The sequence below is a fragment of the Hevea brasiliensis genome, chromosome 12 (assembly GCF_030052815.1).
Source record: "Hevea brasiliensis isolate MT/VB/25A 57/8 chromosome 12, ASM3005281v1, whole genome shotgun sequence".
In the NCBI taxonomy this organism is placed as follows: domain Eukaryota; kingdom Viridiplantae; phylum Streptophyta; class Magnoliopsida; order Malpighiales; family Euphorbiaceae; genus Hevea; species Hevea brasiliensis.
Window position 1 is genome coordinate 35,953,362 of NC_079504.1, and position 22,272 is coordinate 35,975,633.

Sequence of the window (22,272 nt, forward strand, 5' to 3'; positions counted from 1 at the left end):
GAGATACAAATCAAATCCTTCACATATCTTCCCAGCAGAAGAGATAATTGTACAACCTAATTTGACATATGAAGAAGAACCAATCAGAATCTTGGCACGAGAGACCAAAGAACTCAGAAATAAGAGGATTCCACTGGTGAAAGTTCTGTGGAGACACCACAACACATAAGAGGCAACATGGGAGAGCGAGGAGATGATGAGGCAACAGTTCCCTCAGCTCTTCACATCAAGTAAATTTTGAGGACAAAATTTTTATTTAGAGGGAAAGAATTGTAACGCCCTCACTTTAGGTAGTCCATACATGCTACTATTCTGATGAACTAATATCTGTTCGGACAACTAGGATGTCTGGAAATATACTTAAACTAGGGTGAGAAGACATAAATTGACTGAATAAAGACCAACAAAAAAATTAAGAAAAAAATAAAAGAAATTAAATGTTAATAAGTTAAAGGAGCTGGGACTCCGGCGATGGGTGACCTTAATGGGAAGTGACTATGAATACAGTTGCCGACCCCAGACCCATGAGGAACCCTATGAAATAAATATTTGGGATTAAATTGAAGGTTTTATGAGGATTAAATAACATTAAAATTGTCAAAGAAAATTTAAGAAAGTTAAGTCAATCGGTACAGACAAGTATAACTCGATAGACATAACGGAGGGCATTTTGATCATTTCACACTCAGTGTTGAATTTTGACCTAAATGTTAATTAAAATGAGAAAGATTAAAACACACAAAATGAATTAAAATCATGAAATATGCAATGAAAATGAGAAATGAAAGAAAAAGGAAAGAAAAGAAAAAGGAAATTTAATTATGATGTAAGCATAACCTCATGCTAACCTAAGCATGATGCTAATATTACATCATTAAAATTTTATGTAAATTTACCATGGGATATATATAAGCATAAGATGAAAAATTAACATTAAAATAAAGAAAGAAATATAAATGAATAATTACATAAACATTTCATGATGATGACCTAAGCATGACTTAGGCATGATGACAAAATGACACAATAAAAAAAAATAAAATTTAGTACAATCACCATAGGATAATTATAAGAGCAAGAGATAAAAATTAATTAATCAAAAAAGCTATCTTCTTCCTTGCTCCTCCACCATGGCCGAACCTTGCTCCAAAAATACTCTTGCCATTTTCAAGCTTCAAAGCTTGATTTCCTTCCCTTTTCCAACCCAAAACTCATACTTGCCTTCATTAAAAATTAATCCCACACCTTGAAGAACTTATTGGCAGCCAAGAAGTGAAGGAAAATTGAAGTTTTTAATAAGGTCAAGTTGGGCATAAGTGAGGTTAGTGCACTAAACAAGTCTTCTTTCTTCTTTAACTAGTATAAGCATGCCAAACTAAGTGCAAATTTCATGAAATTAAAAAGAACACCATGAGTATATGGAACTCTAATTTCGGCAGCCATGAGGATTGTGAGAAATTGATGATTTTAATTGTTTTAAAATGGTTGGTGAGGACATGTGAAGAGTAAAGTTTAGTTGGATTATGAATTATAAGTGTTATGTATGAGATTGTGATTTTGAATTAGGGTTTTGACCTAACTTTGGGGCTTTTTGTGTTCAGGCTTGAAATTGGCATTGTTGAGATGGTTTTTTTGATCATTAGAAGTGCCATGTATGTCAAATGAAGTTTGGGAGTTGGAGGAATTGAAATTGGGAGTGTTACATTTTCATGCAGGTTTTGAGACTTATGAGTCCAGTGTGATTATTAAGCCATAACTAGAGTTGTATTTCTCTAATTGGTATGAGGCTAATTGGAATGAAACTAGGGTCAAAATGTCCCATTTTTTGTGAGGAGTCCATGCCCAAAAACTGTCCCTAACTTGACCTAAAAACTGCTTGAATCCGGACATCTGGACATAGGAAAATGACCAAATGAACAGTAAATGTTCAAATGGCCATAACTTACTCTAGAAAGAGCAGAATGACCTGATTTTTAACCATTGAAAAGGTTAGAGATAGGAGCACATTTTTCATGAAGAACATAGAGCCTAATTCTGCCTCTAACCAAACCAAATTGCTAGCACATGTTAGATCAACAAAATTGTCCAGAACCAAAATGTCCAGAAATTATGGACTTAGGCCTACCCGACTAGTTTTGGCAAAAATGCCATAACTTAGTCCACAAAATTTCAAATGCAATGAAACTAGTGCCAAAATTTCCATAAGACATAAATCTACAATATTGGTTCTTTGACCAAAACCCAGAACCAAAGGAAACTTGGTCAAATTGCTAGAAAAAGTCAGCACACTAAAACCTGGAATTGGACCAAACTATCACTTGATCCCAGAACAGTTTTTAGATCATATCTCCCACTAGGAAACTCCAATTGGGATGAGCCAAATTGTTTTGGAAACCTGAGAAATAGGGCTCCAATTTTGATTTAGAGACTTGCTCTAATTTTGAGTGTAAGACACTGACCTGAACCTGGATTCCTGAAGACAAAGGGTACATGAGTCTAAGCCAGTTAATTGACTATAACTCATTCCATATAGCTTGAAAAATTGTAATTCTTAAATCTGAGTAAACTTTAGACATAAGTTAACAACTTCTATGAAGGATATTAAGCCTAAAAATGAAGGAACAGAAGCGTGAAAAACACAAGTTTATACCATTGAATTCAAAAATTTTCACTTAGGGTCACATGCATCATGCAAGATTTATTTTTATCTATTTGATTTCAATGATAAACAACATATTAAAACTCTTTTAATATGTTTTTGGATCTGTATTTGCCATTTAGGATTTTAAAATTAATCAGATTAATTTTAGAACCTTAGATTAAATCAAGAACGATTACACTAACCTCTTGATGCACTGCAGCGTGTCTGCGCCTTTGAGATTCATCTTCAGGACACCAGATGTTGTCCCTCTAGCTTGTCCACACCAAGAACACATATGGCAGCCCTTGAACAGCTTCTAAAGCTTTTTCTATTAATTAGAAATTCAAGTTCTGCCTTTTAAGAGATTAGAGATGTAAACAGGACATTAGAAACAATTTCTAGTGTTCTTAATTCAAGAGATTGATGGCTAATCTCTTTGAATTGATGAGAGATGAAGAAGAATAGATGAAAAGCCTCAAAGTGGCGTGAAAAAGGAGAGGAGTGGCTGCTGGTTGCATTTCTTTTTCATAACAACACTTAAATAGCTAGGTTAACACATTAAACCCTTGCCACATGTCACCCTTTGATTAGCTCTAGGTTTAAGTGACCCAATCATATTGTGCCAAGTGTCAAACCTATATTTAATCTTGATTTTAATCATCTTAAATGATTAAAAAACATTTGGCAAGCTTATGTGTAATCCCATGTGTCACCATCTCATGGTGCCACGTGTCACACTGAGAAAATGACCAAAATGCCCCTGTGTCTTAATTTTGAGTTCTCAACCCAAAATAATTATTTCTCTTCTTCTAATTAATTTATATCAAATATAAATTAATTAATTAATTTCTATTAATTAATTTCTCATTAATTAAATTCATATTTAAACACTTTAAATATAAATTTAACTTATATTATACATCCAATAATCTAGATTTGGTTTCAAGTCATGCTAGGGACTTTGCAATTTAATTGCAAACCAAACCTATTTAATTAATCAATTAAACTCTTTAATTCATTAATTAATTAAATCATATTTAAATAGGTGATAACTTGTGTATGTGTGTGACTTACTAGGCTCATCACTAATTGGCAATGAAACATGATATCAACTCTTAATATCATCAGAACTCTTTCTTACCATAAATGATTTCTCCAAATCATTTTATGCTAAATCATTTTATGAACCTCATAGACCATGGTTAACACCTAGCATAGCATGCCATGGCCACCCAATTAGTAATAAGGTTTACCTTAAATGAACCTATAATCATATGTTACCATGCACTAGAATCTCTCTGTTACAAAATCCCAACTCAACCTGGAGTCATGGTTTATGTCAAACTTCATTTGCTATGAATATTATGTTCTCTTTTAATTCCAGTTCTTGATTAAAATGATTTTCTAATCAGAAACTTTTTTCTGAATAAATCTATCTGTCCTGGCCAGGAATTTAAAACATCAAGAACAATTAAATGAACATAGGATTTTATCTCTATTTACTTAGAGGAACAGATTCCATCTTGATCAACACCTACCTCCATATATAACTAGTAGGAGCCAACACATGCCCATATACCCATACATAATACAAGTATGAAAGCAGTATCAAACTCAAACTACCTATATACAAGATAACTGTGCTATCTCAAGTCTAAAGATTATATGCACTGATATGATTTATGACAAAACATTGACAAGAGTAAACTCCATATGCTTGTCATAAGTGTCACTGGTTCGGCCTACTTATCATTTATAAGTGCCTATCATGTTTGTCATATGGCATGAGACTCACCATTCCATCTTATTTATATCTCATATAAATAACTTGGTAACAAATATGAATACAATCTTTCTGGATAATTCATGTCCTTATTATGAAATATCCTCGATTGTGAACCTATTTATAATACTTTGTGCTAGAAATATTGTCACTCATATTCTTAACAACTTAAGAATAATATTTCTAACAAAATATCAATGGACATTTTCTATTACACATAAATATATTATGTAAACGGAAAAGTGGAAATGCCTTTTATTAATAAAAATATGTACAAGATACATACCAAATGATATGCTCTAGGGCATACTACTAACAATCTCCCACTAGCACTAGAGCCATTCATTACAATATCTTAGACCTATCTTCTCAAGATGTCGATCTAACTAAGTCTGTGACATAGGCTTAGTGAATGGATTAGCTGGATTTTCAGCTGATGCTATTTTCTGCATGGCTACATCACCTCGCTCAACTATTTCTCTGATAATGTGGTAGCGCCTTTCTATGTGTTTGGATTTCTGGTGAGACCTTGGTTCCTTAGCCTGTATGACTGCTCTATTGTTGTCACAGTGTAATGGAACTGCTGACTCAATGGAAGGAACTACTGTAAGTTCTGTCACGAACTTTTTTATCCAAACAGCTTCCTTTGCAGCATCTGATGCAGCAATATACTCAGCCTCTGTAGTAGAATCTGTAGTCGTGCTCTGTTTGGAACTCTTCCAACTGACTGCACCTCCATTACAAATAAACACATATCCAAAGGTAGACTTTCTATCATCGATATCTGATTGGAAATCAGAATCAGTATAACCATACAATTGCAAGTCTCCAACTCCATAAATCAAGAATAAATCCTTAGTTCTTCTCAAGTACTTAAGGATATTCTTGTGACTATCGATGTTCCAAACCTGGATTGGATTGATACCTACTAGTCAAACTAACAGCATATGCGATATCCGGCCTAGTACACAACATTGCATACATTAAACTTCCAACAGCCGAAGCATATGGAATCCTGGCCATCTTATCTCTTTCTTCAGGTGTCTTTGGAGACATCTTTTTAGAAAGATGGATACCATGTCTCACTGGTAACAATCCTCTCTTGGAATCAAGCATGTTAAACCTCTTTAACACCTTTTCAAAGTATAGACTTTGGGATAAACCAATTATTCTTTTTGCTCTATCTCTATAGGTGCGAATCCCAAGAATATAGGTTGCCTCCCCTAAGTCTTTCATGGAGAATGTATTTGACAACCATACCTTTATAGTTGTAAACATACCTGTGTCATTACCCATCAACAATATGTCATCCACATATAAGACAAGGAAAGTGATAGCACTGTCACTAACCTTCTTAAATACACATGGCTCATCCTCATTTTTGATAAAACCAAAGGATTTAATGGCTTCATCAAAACGGATGTTCCAACTCCTCGAAGCTTGTTTCAACCCATAAATGGATCGCTTTAGCTTGCATACCTTGGAACCATCTTGGGATTCAAATCCCCTAGGTTGTTCCATGAAAATATTTTCTTTAATGTATCCATTGAGAAAAGCTATTTTGACATCCATCTGCCAAATCTCATAATCATAGTATGCAGCTATTGCTAATAAAATCCTAATTGATTTAAGCATGGCAACAGGCGAGAAAGTCTCCTCACAATCGATTCCTTGCCTTTGGTGAAACCCTTTCACTACTAGCCTTGCCTTATAGGTCTCTACCTTTCCATTAGAACCAATTTTCTTCTTAAAAACCCATTTGTTCCCTATAGGTACAATACCTTCAGGTGGGTCAACAAGATCCCAAACTTGATTCTTATACATGGAATCAATCTCGGATTTCATAGCATCAATCCATTTTGAAGAGTCTATATCTGATATAGCTTCTTCATAAGTAAGTGGATCATCTCCATGATCTACTTCTTCATGAGTAGACAACTCTTGTTCTTCTTCATGAAGAAAACCATATCTCACTAGTGGTGAGATACCCTAGTTGTTCTACGAGGAACAGCTGTAGATGTTTCATCAACGGGTATAGGTTGACTAGATGGATCTATATCCATCTGATCTGTTGGTTGGTCAGAATTCTCCAATTCTAACTCTATTTGCCTTCCTTTGCTTCCTTCTTGAACAAATTGTTGTTCAAGAAATGTGGCATCTCTACTTATCACAACCTTTTGTGAAGTAGGCAAATAAAAATAATATCTAAAACTATCTTTTGGATATCCAACAAATCGACCTTTTTCTGATCTGGTCTCCAATTTATCAGTGTTCAGCTTTTTGATATAAGCTGGACAACCCCAAATCTTAAGATGCTTAAGACTTGGTTTTCTTCCATGCCATATCTCATAAGGTGTGAAAGAAACTGATTTTGATGGAATCTTATTCAGAATATACAAAGCTCATTCTAATGCAAATCCCCAAAAGAAGATTGGCATATCAGTATAGCTCATCATACTACGTACCATATCCAATAGGGTACGATTTCTCCTTTCAGATACACCATTCAGCTGTGGCGTTCCTGGAGGAGTCAACTGAGAAACAATGCCATGCTCTCTCAAGTATTCATCAAATTCGATTTAAATATTCACCTCCACGATCTGATCGAAGAGCTTTAATACTCTTTCCTGTTTGATTTTCTACTTCAGATTTAAATTCTTTAAACTTTTCAAAGGATTCATGTTTGTATTTCATCAAATACAAATACCCAAATCTTGATTTATCATCAGTAAAGGTAATAAAATAATGAAAGCCCCCTCTAGCCATTTCTTTAAATGGACCACATACATCACTATATATTAGCTCCAAAATATTTTCAGCTCTTAGCCCTTGTCCAACAAAGGGTGATCTAGTCATTTTGCCCTGAAGGCAAGATTCACAAGTTGGAGTAGGCTCAGAGCCCAATGAGGATAAAATCCCCATTTTCTCCAGTTTTGCAATCCTATCTTCTGCAACATGACATAACCTTAAGTACCAAATATATTTTGAACTTGAGTTGGTTTTCACCATGGCATTGCATTCTTTTAGATCACTTGCATTCAATTTGTGTTTATCATTATTATCCAAATAATAAAGACCATCATTCATATAACCTGAACCAACATATTTATTTCCAAAATAAATATTGCAAACATCATCTGTGAACTGAAATTCATAGCCATTTCTAGTCAAACTAGATAAAGAAATGATGTTCTTAAAAGCATCAGGTACATATAAAATATTATCCAAACACAAAACATGTCCAAACATGTAAAAAGATTTAGATCCTATGGCTAAAGCTTCAAATTGAGCCATTGCCAATCCGACTCTAATATCTTGAGAACGCAAGTCGCATCTTGTTTGCTAGTTCCTGCATATCATTAGAAATGTGAGAACTAGCACCAGTATCTAAAACCCAAGCTGTAGATGAACTATGAGTATCATCAGAATCTAAATAACAAGATATGGACATACCCTCCGAAGGTGTATCCTTCTTGTCCTTCAGAGAAGCAAGATACTCAGGCGCCTTTTCCAAAGGCCCATCCTTTTGGTAGTGGAAACACTTTCCTTTGCCTCCATCAGCTTTAGTCTTCCTTTTATGTTTAGCTATTTTCTTGGAAGGACCAGGAATCTGAGGTTTCTTTTTCTTATTGCCCTTCTTCTTGTTGGACTTTTCAGCAGAAGAATATGCAACCAAAGCTACCTCTTTTCCTTTATTGCCTGGCATATTCTTTTGGGCAATAACCAGCATGTTGAGTAAACCAGCTAAGGTGCATTCCTGTTTAGTCATATGGAAATTTGTCACAAAATTCCCAAAAGACTCAGGAAGGGACTGAAGGATCAAATCCGTCTGTAGTTGGAAATCCATGTTGAAGTTAAGATGTTCCAACTGCTCAATCAGCCGAATCATCTTGTGGACATGATCCCCAACATTCTATCCCTCAGACATCCTCATACGGAATAGCTGTCTAGATATCTCATACCTAGCATTCTCTTTGTGCTCACCATACAACTCTTGTAGGTGAAGGAGGATCTCACTTGCACTCTGCATGTTCTCATGTTGCTTCTGTAACTCATTACTCATGGAAGCAAGCATGTAACACTTAGCTCTCATATCATGCTCCTTCCACTTGTCCAAAGTTTCATGTTCCTCTTGTGTGGCCTCTGGAGGTAAGGGACCAGGAACATTTGAATCTAGAACATATCCTATATGTTTAAGGTTCAGGACAAGTTTCAAATTTCTTAGCCAATCAGACAGATTAGGTCCTGTCAACCTATTGTGATCAAGTATGCTTGCAAGGATATTGGATGGTGGTGGTTGTTTTGTGCTTATTTTTATCAGAAAATTAACTGCAGAAAATAACCAGATTAATTAGTAAATGTATCATATAATTAACTAAAATGATTATGGTCTTTTAATCAAATTGGTCCTCCCACTAACTTAGCGAATCCTACACTTCCAAAGTAGAAAACGGAAATCCTAGTTGGATGGATTTCTAGTGGGTGATTGAATTCTTATAATTCTATTGATCATCGTCAGGTACATCCATTATTGGAATTACAATAAACTATAAGTGAGCAACTCCTTGCCCATCACATTTCATGTGAGGTTTAATCCTTTACCTAGCCCCTAATACTCAAAATCTCAGGTACATCCATTATTGACTTATCTTGCATTAGTTAAGTTGATCCCATTGAGGCAGTAATTATGCAAATAATTTTAATGTCCTTAGGTACATCCAATATTGGCCACTAAACCATTTACATATTTACAACATCTCATGCTTAACAATTATTCTTAAGAAAATCTCTTAAATTAATTGCATCTTATGCAACTATTTAAAATTTCTTAAAATAATTGCCCCAATGGAGGGCCTATGTTATAATTACTTTAATTATAGCATTTCCAACTTAATCATTTGTTTGGAAGATTTTATGGTCATTCTAATTACTATTAAGGTTTTACTTTGCACATTATCCATTTAGCATGCATATTTCATATAATTGTATACATTCCCATACATCTCATGCATTCATGGATAAGCAGTAAATATGGTATGATCATGGACTTTCTAAGGAATTCAATTCTGAGCCACCAAGAATTGAATCAGGGCATTTCTAGGTGCATTTCATTCATTCATTCATTTTACAAGAGTTGCTGAAGGAGTACATAATCAACACTTGATCTTGAATTCCTCCCACTGGTCCCACCAATGCTCTTGACCTCCTTGAACTTCTTGCAATCCAATATTACATAGTAATCCTTGGCATACTAAGGCGAATTTACAAGAACTTAAATAAATGAAATTACAACCCAAAAATTATTACAAACTTAATAATACATGCTCAAAATAAATTAAAATAAATTAATTAATTTACAATCCCAAAGAAACATAAAAGAAATAAATCCAATCACATTGATCTTTTATAGTCCATGATCATCCATCATGCATATCACTATTTAACAATTAAATAAAACATACATACTTAAATTAAATTGAATATCTCATATTAAACTTAAAAATTCAGATTTGAATATGATTCAAATAAATTTAAAAATTCAGATTTGAATCTCATTCAAATAAATTTAAAATTCAGATTTGAATCACATTCAAACAACTTTAAAAATTCAGATTTGAATCACATTCAAATATTTTTTAAAAAATCAGATTTGAATTTTATTCAATCAATTTTAAAAAATCAGATTTAAATATGATTCAAATAACTTTAAAAATTCAGATTTGAATCACATTCAAACAATTTTTAAAATTCTGATTTGAATCATAATTTAATTGTGTGATTAAAATTCTAATTAAACAATTTAATTAGACATACGATGAGCTTTTAGATCATACAAAAATTGTAAATTAAAAAGCAAACCTTGCGCTACCTTGAAGAACCTTTGTTGTCGCCACCAATGGTGGCTTCACCATGTGTGCCGCCACACATCCATTGCAACCAGCAATGGATCAATCATCTCATGATCAAATCACACAATTAAATCATATAATCAACAATCTAAATGGCAAATATAGTGGCTCTGATACCAATTGAAGGAATGGAAGCGTGAAAAACACAAGTTTATACCATTGAATTCAAAAATTTTCACCTAGGGTCACATGCATCATGCAAGATTTATTTTTATCTATTTGATTTCAATGATAAATAATATATTAAAACTCTTTTAATATGTTTTTGGATCTGTATTTGCCATTTAAGATTTTAAAATTAATCAGATTAATTTTAGAACCCTAGATTAAATCAAGAACGATTACACTAACCTCTTGATGCACTGCAGCGTGTCTGCGCCTTTGAGATTCGTCTTCAGGACACCAGATGTTGTCCCTCTAGCTTGTCCACACCAAGAACACCTATGGCAGCCCTTGAACAGCTTCTAAAGCTTTTTCTATTAATTAGAAATTCAAGTTCTGCCTTTTAAGAGATTAGAGATGTAAACAGGACACTAGAAACAATTTCTAGTGTTCTTAATTCAAGAGATTGATGGCTAATCTCTTTGAATTGATGAGAGATGAAGAAGAATAGATGAAAAGCCTCAAAGTGGCATGACAAAGGAGAGGAGTGGCTGCTGGTTGCTTTTCTTTTCATAACAACACTTAAATAGCTAGGTTAACACATTAAACCCTTGCCACATGTCACCCTTTGATTAGCTCTAGGTTTAAGTGACCCAATTACATTGTGCCAAGTGTCAAACCTATATTTAATCTTGATTTTAATCATCTTACATGATTAAAAAACATTTGGCAAGCTTATGTGTAATCCCATGTGTCACCATCTCATGGTGCCACGTGTCACACTGTGAAATGACCAAAATGCCCCTGTGTCTTAATTTTGAGTTCTCAACCCAAAATAATTATTTCTCTTCTTTTAATTAATTTATATCAAATATAAATTAATTAATTAATCTCTATTAATTAATTTCTCATTAATTAAATTCATATTTAAACACTTTAAATATAAATTTAACTTATATTATACATCCAATAATCTAGATTTGGTTTCAAGTCATGCTAGGGACTTTGCAATTTAATTGCAAAACAAACCTACTTAATTAATCAATTAAACTCTTTAATTAATTAATTAAATCATATTTAAATAGGTGATAACTTGTGTATGTATGTGACTTACTAGGCTCATCAGTAATTGGCAATGAGACATGACATCAACTCTTAATATCATCAGAACTCTTTCTTACCATAAATGATTTCTCTAAATCATTTTATGAACCTCATAGACCATGGTTAACACCTAGCATAGCATGCCATGGCTACCCAATTAGTAATAAGGTTTACCTTAAATGAACCTATAATCATATGTTAACATGCACTAGAATCTCTCTGTTACAAAATTCCAACTCAAGCTGGAGTCATGGTTTATGTCAAACTCCATTTGCTATGAATATTATGTTCTCTTTTAATTCCAGTTCTTGATTAAAAAGATTTTCTCATCAGAAACTCTTTTCTGAATAAATCTATCTGTCCTGGCTAGGAACTTAAAACATCAAGAACAATTAAATGAACATAGGATTTTATCTCTATTTACTTAGAGGAACAGATTCCATCTTGATCAACACCTACCTCCATATATAACTAGTAGGAGCCAACACATGCCCATATACCCATACATAATACAAGTATGAAAGCAGTATCAAACTCAAACTACCTATATACAAGATAACTGTGCTATCTCAAGTCTAAAGGTTATATGCACTGATATGATTTATGACAAAATATTGACAAGAGTAAACTCCATGTGCTTGTCATAAGTGTCACTGGTTCAGCCTACTTATCATTTATAAGTGCCTATCATGTTTGTCATATGGCATGAGACTCACCATTCCATCTTATTTATATCTCATATAAATAACTTGGTAACAAACATGAATACAATCTTTCTGGATAAGTCATGTCCTTATTATGAAGTATCCTCGATTGTGAACCTATTTATGATACTTTGTGCTAGAAATATTGTCACTCATATTCTTAACAACTTAAGAATAATATTTCTAACAAAATATCAATGGACCTTTTCTATTACACATAAATATATTATGTAAACGGAAAAGTGGAAATGCCTTTTATTAATAAAAATATGTACAAGATACATACTAAATGATATGCTCTAGGGCATACTACTAACAAAAAATAGCTATAATATGCCCAAATAATTAGAAAAATTTAGACTCTAGAATCTGTCTGGTTTTGGAACCAGAATGAGGCAATGAACCAGTTTTGGTTATTTAACCATAACTTGAGTTCTAAAACTCCAAATGACATGACTCAAAAAGGAAAACAAAGATAAGACATAGATGAACAACTTCCATGAAGGAAGTGTGGCCAAACAGTGGCTACATTTTAATCAATTTGCTAGATGAATTTAGGGCACCAAATCTAGACTTTGAGAAAGGTTATTAAATTGACTTGTTACATAATATGAAATTAACCAAAATAATTTATTGACCACATAACTACACTAAATTGCCGAATGTATACATAGACTTGTGTATATAGCTTGGATCAATTGGTATACTAATTAGGAACTACAGATAGCAGTACTACCCATATGAATAATCATTGATAGAAAATTTATGTCTAATATGGCTGTTCTACAGGCTTTATGCCTACTTGTTGGCCATTGTGCCTATTTTAATTTCTGGCTATTATGCTTGCCCGCTAGCCTTGTGCCAGACATGACAGATGTATACATGTTAGACATATAGCTGTCTATCTAGTATGCTCTCGTGCATCCAGCCTTTATAGTCTGTTATAGGTTACTTGGGCATTGATATGAATTAAACAAGACCGAATATGGAATAAGTAAACAGAAAAGATCCCGATAACTTTAAATTGCTCCAAAGTTTAGTTAATACATCAATAACTCAAAATTTATGAAAATTACACTTAGAATAGTTATTTTAATTATTCTGCTATTTTTATTTGAATTTATGCACCACTAAGCAATTCGCTTAGCGCATTGGTGTTCCATTGCGTAGGTATTAGAGATCAGTCGCAGAAGCAACAGCCATAACATTAGTGCTCTAACAGAGATTTGTGTAGATCTACTAGTCACCTCTACAGTCAGTTTTGGGTAGGGCCCATGTATATCTAGTTTTGTACCTTTTTGTTCACTGTATATAAGTGCAGGATATAAATCATTTTGAATTGTAAATAAATTGTAAATATTGTACATGATTTGATATGAGTGAAATTTCTATATTTCTTGACATTTATATGATTATTATTGAATGACATGACATATAAGAAGATGGAATAAATATGAATTATTTTAACAGGTGAATAGTAAAACTCGCCAAACGTTAATAAAATAGAAGGGACTCTGTTCGGGTCTCCATAAAAATAAATAAGTTGATTAAAAAAAAAATTTCCACACCATGGATAATATTAATAAATAGAGTTTAAATTAACAATGTACATGATAAGATAAGATAGGGTGCTCTGGTACCGAATGTGGCACATCTTTCTCGGCTACACTGTAGACGGATAAGGGGTGTCACATTTGTAGTATTATCTGGAAACTGTATATTAAAAGCAATTTTTGAATGACAAAATTACAAATCAAAAGACTTGCCTCTTTTGAGCTAAAACCATACTTCAAGAATATTCTTGGGTAAGATTTGCAATTCACTTATATAGGAATTTTTATTTTTTGATTAACAAGGAACCTATTTATTAGAGAATTAAAATAAATTGAAACTTGATGAAACAACAAGATATCATATGGATGCAAAGAGTTGGACATTTATATAGTAGCATGAGAAGCAAGTTCTGCACATTGCTTAGTTTTTTTTGATATGTCACTATATAAAAAAAAAAAAAGTTTTGCAACCAATTATTGCAACTGACTGAAATCGATTATTATTAGCAATTAATTTTGTAATCGATTTATGATTTTAAATTTTTTAGTAAAATAATTAATTTTAAAAAAATTTAACAATCAATTCAAGAATTTGTTACTAAATCGGTTATTATTAGCAACCGATTTATAATTAGTTGCTAAAATTAGTTCCTAATTGTAACCGATTTAATTGATTTCTAAATTAATTATTAATCGATATTAGAAAAATATTAAATATACGAAATCGGTTGCTATAGTAACAGATTAAAAAATAGATTACTAAAATTTGTTACTAATAGCAACTAATTTTAAAATTGATTGCTAATAGCAACCGATTAGGGAATCAATTACTAAATTAAAATTTTTTTCTTATTGACTCCATATTTATCAACAGATTTGTAATCAGTTGCAAAAATCAGCAACTGATTTATAATTGATTGCTAAAATCAATTGTTATTTACAATCGATTCCTTATTGATTGCTATTAGTGACCGATTTTTACAATCAATTGTAAATCGGTTGCTAAATTTTTTTTTTTCCAAAAATTCTGTCTAATTTTTTTTTAATTTGCAATTGATTTACGATCAATTGCTAATAGCAACTGATTTTTGCAATTGATTTTGTAATTGATTTTACTAATTAAAAATTCTTGTCCAATTTTTTTATTTTCCTTTTTTGATTTACAACCAATTTGTGAATCGGTTGCTAACAACAATCCATTTTTGCAATTGATTAAAATTAGTTATTATTAATAATCGATTTTTTTTCTCTAAAATTTTTTGGCTCATTATTTATTTATTTATTTTGATTTATAACAGATTTGTAAATTGATTGCTATTACCAATTGATTTGTACAACCGATTGAAATCGGTTACTATTAGTAATCGATTTTGTAACAATTACGAATTGATTGCAAAATTTTCCCTCCAAGAATTCCTTTCCAAATTTTAAAAGAAATTAATCGGTTGCTAAAATTGGTTATTATTTCATTTATATAAACTATTACTCATTTTCTTTTTCCACTACTTATTTTTTTTTCCTACTATTCATTTTTTCTTTCTTTCTTCACTTTTCTCTCATTTTCTTCATCTTCTTTTTCATTCTCATCTTTTTTATTTATCATCTTTTCTTTTCTAACATATTTTTTTTAACATTCCTTTTTATCTATTTTCTTCATTATTTTTTTTCTCGTATATTTTCTTCTTCTTCTTTTTCTTTCTCTTATATTTTCTTCTTCATCATCTTTTTCTTTCTCATTTATTTTCTTTATCATCTTTTTTTTTTATAATCTATTTTCTTTATTATCTTTTTCTTTCTCATCTTTTTCCTTCTTCATCTTTTTTTTTCTCATATTTTTTATTTAATTTATTTTTCTTTTGTACAAAATAAAATTTTTTGTAAAATATTTTTTTTGTTAGTAAGTTATTTGTAGTATTAATTTTTAATATTTTTTTTATTGTAATATATATATATGGTAATTTTTTTTAGTAATTTGTCTTATAAATATGTTTTTATATTTAATTTTTTGTTAACATATTTGATAATAGTTATTATTAGTAATTTTTTTATAATATTTTTATATTCATTTTTAGTACAAATTTTCAATAATAATTTATTATTTTAGTAATTTTTGAAAAATTTAATTATTTGAATTGAAAATTTATTTTTTTATAATTTTTTAAAATTAGCAATCAACTTTCGGTCGTTAAATTATTTGTAAATAGCAATTGATTTATAAAATGGTTACAAAATTATAAAATTAAAGATATTAAATTTTTTTGTAACTGATTATGTCTACTATTAGAAATTTTAATTGCTAAATCAGTTGCTACTAGCAATCGATAGTTTTTTTACCAAACATTTATTTTTTTTAAGTTTAATTAATTTAGTAACTGATTTGGTTGTTGGTTGCTAATTGCAACTAACTGAATCGGTTGCTAAATCGATTAGCAACCAATTTTAATGGATTAGTAACCGATTCGGTCGGTTGCTAATCTTTTTTATTTTTTTATTTTTTTTTAATTTATAAGGAGTTAATTAGGACTACAATCAACAGATAACCTAAAAATATGTTATATCAATAAGGTTTGGCTATAATTTTTCCTTATCTTAGATGTTGAGATATGTGGTCTGAAATTAGAATATTTGAATATAATTGCTCAATGAGAAAAATATTTAACTTTTTTTCTTCTTATTATTATCTAATTGGCCATCTAACTATTATATGTTCTTTCAAGTCATTGCATACCTATCACCATTTCATGAGAATTTAGAAATATGATTTCACCGCCATATATTTTTTTTTAAAGTATATAGTCCACTAAAAACAATTTTAATGTAAAATTTTATGTATTAAAATTGCAAATAAAATTTTAAAATGTAGAACCAATAAGAATACATTTTTCTTAAATAAACAGATAATGATTTTATTCAACAAATTCAACTGATAGAAATAATTTAGAGAGGATGGGACCTGTCTCTTAAGACCAGACTTAGAACATACAATCACAACATAAACAAGTTCATTGATCTTGTATGAAATCCTATTTAAATAAACAATTGGATCGTAAGTAAAATCAAATTACGTAGAACTGAAAAGTGGCGACACAATTATTTGAATCTTCTATAGTTGGCTTGAAAATCCAACATCTGCTATGATGAACACAGAGAACCTGAACCACAAATTTCACTGGAGGAACGAACCGCGCTATCAAACTTCAGTAAAAGAAAATCAATCCCTACAAAAACAAGTTTTGCACATTGCACATTAATACAACAAATTGAGAAAAAACACTCTACAGTAGCTGGAGATTTGAGAAGAATACAAATTTAAAAGTGCAATCAAGTAACAAAATGACACCTTACAATTTTATACGATAATAATTAAAAAAAAAAAAAAAAAAACTATGCAACATGCAGGGAAATATTCAGTCTTAATCAAAGACCTTATGAAAGGGCTAGCTGGATGGGTTTGGCCAAGGGATACCCTAAATTAAAGTTCATACAAATTACAGTTCGGTGACCAATAAAATTGATAAATCTACAATTTGTTTCAATAAAGCATCAATTTATTAGCACAAAAATTAATACATTGAGGAAAAACAAAAACAATAACAAAGATAAAAATTGAGAATAGTTAAGAAAGATTTGGATAGATCACAACTAGAGAAGTGGACATTTATTTAGTAAATTATTGACTATTCCCAATGAATGTACACCCTCACAAGAGTTATAGATCCTGCATTCTTAAAATAAATAATTTTTTTTGTGAGTAATGAGTGCATCCTATAATTTGCCCATTTATTCAATTTGAGTTACCTTAAAACGATAAGCATTTGTCGTTCAAGTCAAGTAAAAAAAAAATGATCATGTTGCCATCAAGATATAGAGGAAAGTTCATGGGAGTATGAAACAATACTAAAATAAGTTATTTTATAACTTTAATACATGTCAAAATGGAGAAATTATGGGGTGGACTCAAAGCACTAAATTTTACTACTCCTTACATAAATGTGAGCCATTTTATAAATCATGAAAAGTAGGTTCATCTATGCGAGTGAAGGAGCACATGCTTTGAATTTATTGTAGAATTTACTGTCAAAATAGATTTTAGTTTAATTAAAAAAAAGCCCATAGAAAGAAAATCAATAAGTTATTAACTAAATTAATAAAATTAGAATATAGGATATAATTTAAAAAATATGCAGAAATTAAGACGTGTTAAACAAACTAGAAGTTGTAGGATACTGGAGTTACCTATCAATTACCCTCCATTTGGTCTGCTTCGGGCATCTGAATATTTAGAAAAGTTTTCTTTTATCAAATGCAACTTCCTTATGACATTTGCCATATTCATTCGTTCCATGGGTGACTCCATTGAACATGCAACTCCAATTTCAAATATTGAAACTAGGCATTGCCTCGCATTTGCTACAACTTGGCTCAAGTTCTCATGGTGATTGCTTTCCTCTGCTTCCACTGTTTCATCGTCTTTATATTCTCCATTTACTATTTCTCTAGAAAGAAGGGTTGGATCTACAATTTGTAAAAGTCTTTTTGGCAATGCTTCCTTTACATAATCATGGAGACTTAATCCTTCTTTGAACATTTCATCAGTTGGTCTTCTTTCTGAGAACATCTCCAATACAAGAATCCCATAGCTATAAATATCTCCTTCTTTCGATGCTAAACCACCCATTCCATATTCTACATGTATTATAAAAGTAATCAAATTAACAAATGAGGAACACAATTCTTGATTAGAGCTGGTACAGATGTATATTTACACAGAACTGAATAAGGCTAGGAGATGGGATACAGAACAGTATTGATGGAAATTTATCTAATCCTATGATTTATAAACAAGAAAGTATAATTTACAAAAATATCAATTTTTCTTTATATTATAAAAGAAAAAAAAGACAATTAAAGGAAGAAGAAGAAGCAGAAGTAGACAAAAAAGAAGAAAAATATAGGAAGATGGCTTATATAGTTGTGAATTACCTGGAGCAACATAACCAACAGTTCCTTTGATTCCAATTGTGCTGGTTTGACTTAGAGATGAATCGTTGTTGATTGTGAAGAGTTTTGCAAGACCAAAATCACTTACATGAGCAACCATGTCATCATCAAGAAGAATATTGCTCGGCTTCAGGTCACAATGAATGATAGGCTTTTCACAGAGATCATGTAGATAATGTAATGCTGATGCTACATCAGTGGCGATATTGAGTCTTTGAGGAAGGTTCAAGCTTCTTTTCTGATTTTCACCACCTTCATAGGGATGCAGCCACTTTTCCAGGCTTCCATTCCCCATATATTCAAAAATTAAAGCTTTGAATGCATTAGATCTGTAATCTAAGCTGGAGCAACATGTTACAAGCTTAACAAGATTTCGATGCCTTACATTTCCCAGCGAATTGCATTCAGCCATGAAGCTCTTAATGGCACCTGTTCGCTCAAGGTTTAGAACCTTGACAGCTACTGGTCTTTCGACTTGAGGTAGAAATCCTTTATACACAGAGCCAAAGCTACCTGAACCAAATAAATTGCTAGAAGAGAATCCATCCGTTGCTTGATAAAGGTCTTTATAAGATACCTTTAGAAGGTGGTTGATTTCAAATGGTGCAAGAGAAGGCTTGCTTCTTAATTTTCTCATCCAGCGAATAAGAAAAATGATCAGAATTAAAATCACAGATGGAACCACACAAGCAACTACGACAACTAGCTTAAGATTATGGGATTTCTTCATGACTCTAGTGGAGCATTTCGGCAAACCAAGTTCTGGGGCACCACCGCAAAGCTTGTTATTCCCAATCAGTGACAATGCACTGACATTAGTAAATACTCCTCTTTTTGGTACCTCTCCCTCAAGATCATTGAAAGAAAGATTCAAATATTGGAGATAAGGGATTTCTTGGAGATCTTTTGGAATTTGTCCTGACAGGTTGTTTTGTGAAAGATCTAAATCTCTAAGGCCTTTAAGGGAAGCTAAAGAAGAAGGGATGGTTCCTTGGAAAAAATTTCCTTGCATATAAAGATATTCTAGGCTCAAGCAATCTCCAATGGTTGCCGGAATTTCACCTGAAAGATTGTTTTCTGAGACATCTAGCACATTTACATTTTTAAGCGTTCCCACTTCCGTTGGTAAATTCCCAGTGAAAGAGTTATGAGATAAATACAGTCCTTTTGATAAGGAGGCAAGGCCTAAAACTTCCCTAGGTAACTCTCCACTGAAACTATTCGTTGAAATGTCCAAAATATACAATTTTTGGCAATTTCGAATACTTGAAGGAAGGCTTGCTTCCAATTTGTTATTTGACAGGTCCAGAATTGACAACTGAGTAAGGTTACCTATAGAGGATGGAATTTGACCTGATAATCTATTTCCCCTTAAAACCAAAGACTGTAGCTTTTGAAGCTTTCCCAATTGATGGGGGATCACACCTGTGAAAGAGTTATCACCCATACCCAACGCAATTAAGTTGATAAGATTGTCCAGTGCTGCAGGAATAATTCCAGTGATTTCATTTGCTCCCACAAATAATCTAATGAATTGAGTTGAAAAATTGGCTACAGAGTCTGGTAAGACACCTCCAAAATTATTATCATAGAGAGACAAGCTTTGTAAATTACTACAGTTTGTCAAAGATGTCAAGAAAAGCAAGTCATTCGATGAATTACTTCCAAGATTATTGAACTCAAAGTTTAGCAGGATGAGACTCTGTAAATTTCCAAGATTAGTGGGAACTTGTCCCTCAAAATTGTTTCTATAGATATCGAATATTTGAAGCTGAGATGCATTTGACAATGAATTTGGGATTGGGCCGGAGAAATAGTTTCCGCCAATGTAAAAAGTTTGAAGATTTGGGAGAGTGAAGAAAATGCTGTCAGGTAGACTTCCACTAAGTTGGTTGAACGCTACTTGCAGATAACTTAAAGATGTGATGTTGAAAAGAGATGGGGAGATTGTACCTGATAATCTATTACCTCCAACGGCGAACATATTCAAGCCTTTTAATCGACCCATCTCATTTGGAATACTTCCCTCTAATTTATTAGATGGAGCAGTAAATATTGTAAGTGATGAAAGGTTGCCTAGAGAAGGTGGAATTTCTCCTGTCAGATTGTTAGTACCAAGTCGAATGATCTCTAGCTTTGTCAGAGAGCCAAGTTCTGCCGGAATTTTTCCAGTGAGATTATTCCACTGTAAATATATCATCTTGAGTTGGGAGCAACGAGTCAAATTGACTGGAATTTCGCCTTGTAATGAATTATTTCCAAGATGAAATTCTTGCAGTCGAAATAACTTGCCAACTTGCTGTGGAATTTCACCATTGAAGGTGTTGTTTTGGAGGTTGATCAACCTGAGAAAACTGAGGTTGCCAATGTGTGGTGATATAGAACCAACCAGATTCTCCCCATCTAAGACTAAGGAGGTGACTCTTTGATGGCGTGGACCACATGTGATTCCAGTCCAGTTGCAGAAATGGAGAGGATCATTCCAAGAGTTGAAGATACCATGTGGATCACTGGTTATCCCTTGTTTGAATTTGAGCAAAGCAAGTTGATCAGTCTCTTTTCCTGATGAAGCATTGGCTTGCAGGCATCCTAAGTTAACAGAGAAGAAAAGAAACACTTGCAGATACACTAGCGTATAAAAGCTGAGCTTTCTAAACTTCATTTTGTGTATAGGGGCAGGCAGCAGATGGTAGCAACTGGTAGAATTCTTGTGTGAGCTCAAAAGTGAGGTGCAGAAAACTATAGAAAAACATTTTAAGTTCGATGTCAATCCAATCCCAGCGTTGAAAATTTCATAACTGATAATAATAATAATAATTTTTTTTTTATACCAATCATAAACGATAATAATGATATTTGGCAATGTGTCAAAGGGTCAAGATCAATCCCAATCAAACAATTAGACTTTAGTTAAACAAAGTTGACATTTCAACATGCGTTAGGTACACTTGGATCTTTAAAAGCGTTAAAATATCTGGTGCCTGTCCCATACTAACAAAAAAAAAATTGTAAAAAGGAATGTTATGATTTTAAAATAAAATAAAATTAAAAAAAATCAGTAAGTGATTAAATAAGTAATGTAAAGTTAAAATTAGGAGTTTAAATATTGAAATTATTATTGGTAGGAGGATTTTATTTAAATATAATTATTTTAAATAAATTTATAAAAATTTATTATATATATATATATATATATCTCGGAATCTGTACTTATATGTTTTATGTTTAGCCGAATTCTAAACTTTCATTTATAACTGTTAAATATTTTAATTTTTATTTTTATATGTATTAAACACAATTTATATAAGATTATATAGATAGACGTAAAACCAAGTAAAACTATAATAATAATATTTACATGACTTTTTTTTAACAAAATTAGTATAGATAATAATTTTTATTTAAGAGTGAGAGATAAGTAAAAGGTATAATAAAAAATAGTTAAAAAGTTAAAAGTAATTAAAGTTACCTAATA

At 31.8% G+C, this 22,272-nt stretch overlaps 1 protein-coding gene across 2 annotated transcripts; it reads right to left on the reverse strand.

Moving 5' to 3' along the window:
- Positions 1-16,654: 16,654 nt before the first annotated feature.
- On the reverse strand, positions 16,655-21,574 carry LOC131168749 (probable LRR receptor-like serine/threonine-protein kinase At3g47570). Of its 2 annotated transcripts, XM_058131485.1 has the most exons (3): positions 18,780-21,574; positions 18,033-18,482; positions 16,655-17,014 (listed from the first exon to the last, which is right to left on the reverse strand). In XM_058131485.1, exons 1-2 carry the CDS (start codon positions 21,457-21,459, stop codon positions 18,040-18,042), a joined length of 3,123 nt encoding a protein of 1,040 aa, XP_057987468.1. In that variant the 5' UTR covers positions 21,460-21,574; the 3' UTR covers positions 16,655-17,014; positions 18,033-18,039. The 2 variants fall into 2 exon arrangements, with proteins under 2 accessions (XP_057987468.1, XP_021680753.2); XM_021825061.2 differs by lacking the exon at positions 16,655-17,014 and having other exon boundaries at positions 18,321-18,482; positions 18,886-21,574.
- Between the last annotated feature and the right edge of the window lie 698 nt (positions 21,575-22,272).

Bases quoted from the DNA above. Each gene is read 5' to 3' on its own strand.
- LOC131168749 (XM_058131485.1), bottom strand. From the start codon at position 21,459: ATGAAGTTTAGAAAGCTCAGCTTTTATACGCTAGTGTATCTGCAAGTG. The intron at 18,483-18,779 runs GTAATTCACAAC...TAATACATGTAG, and splicing joins TGTTGGTTATGTTGCTCCAG to AATATGGAATGGGTGGTTTA.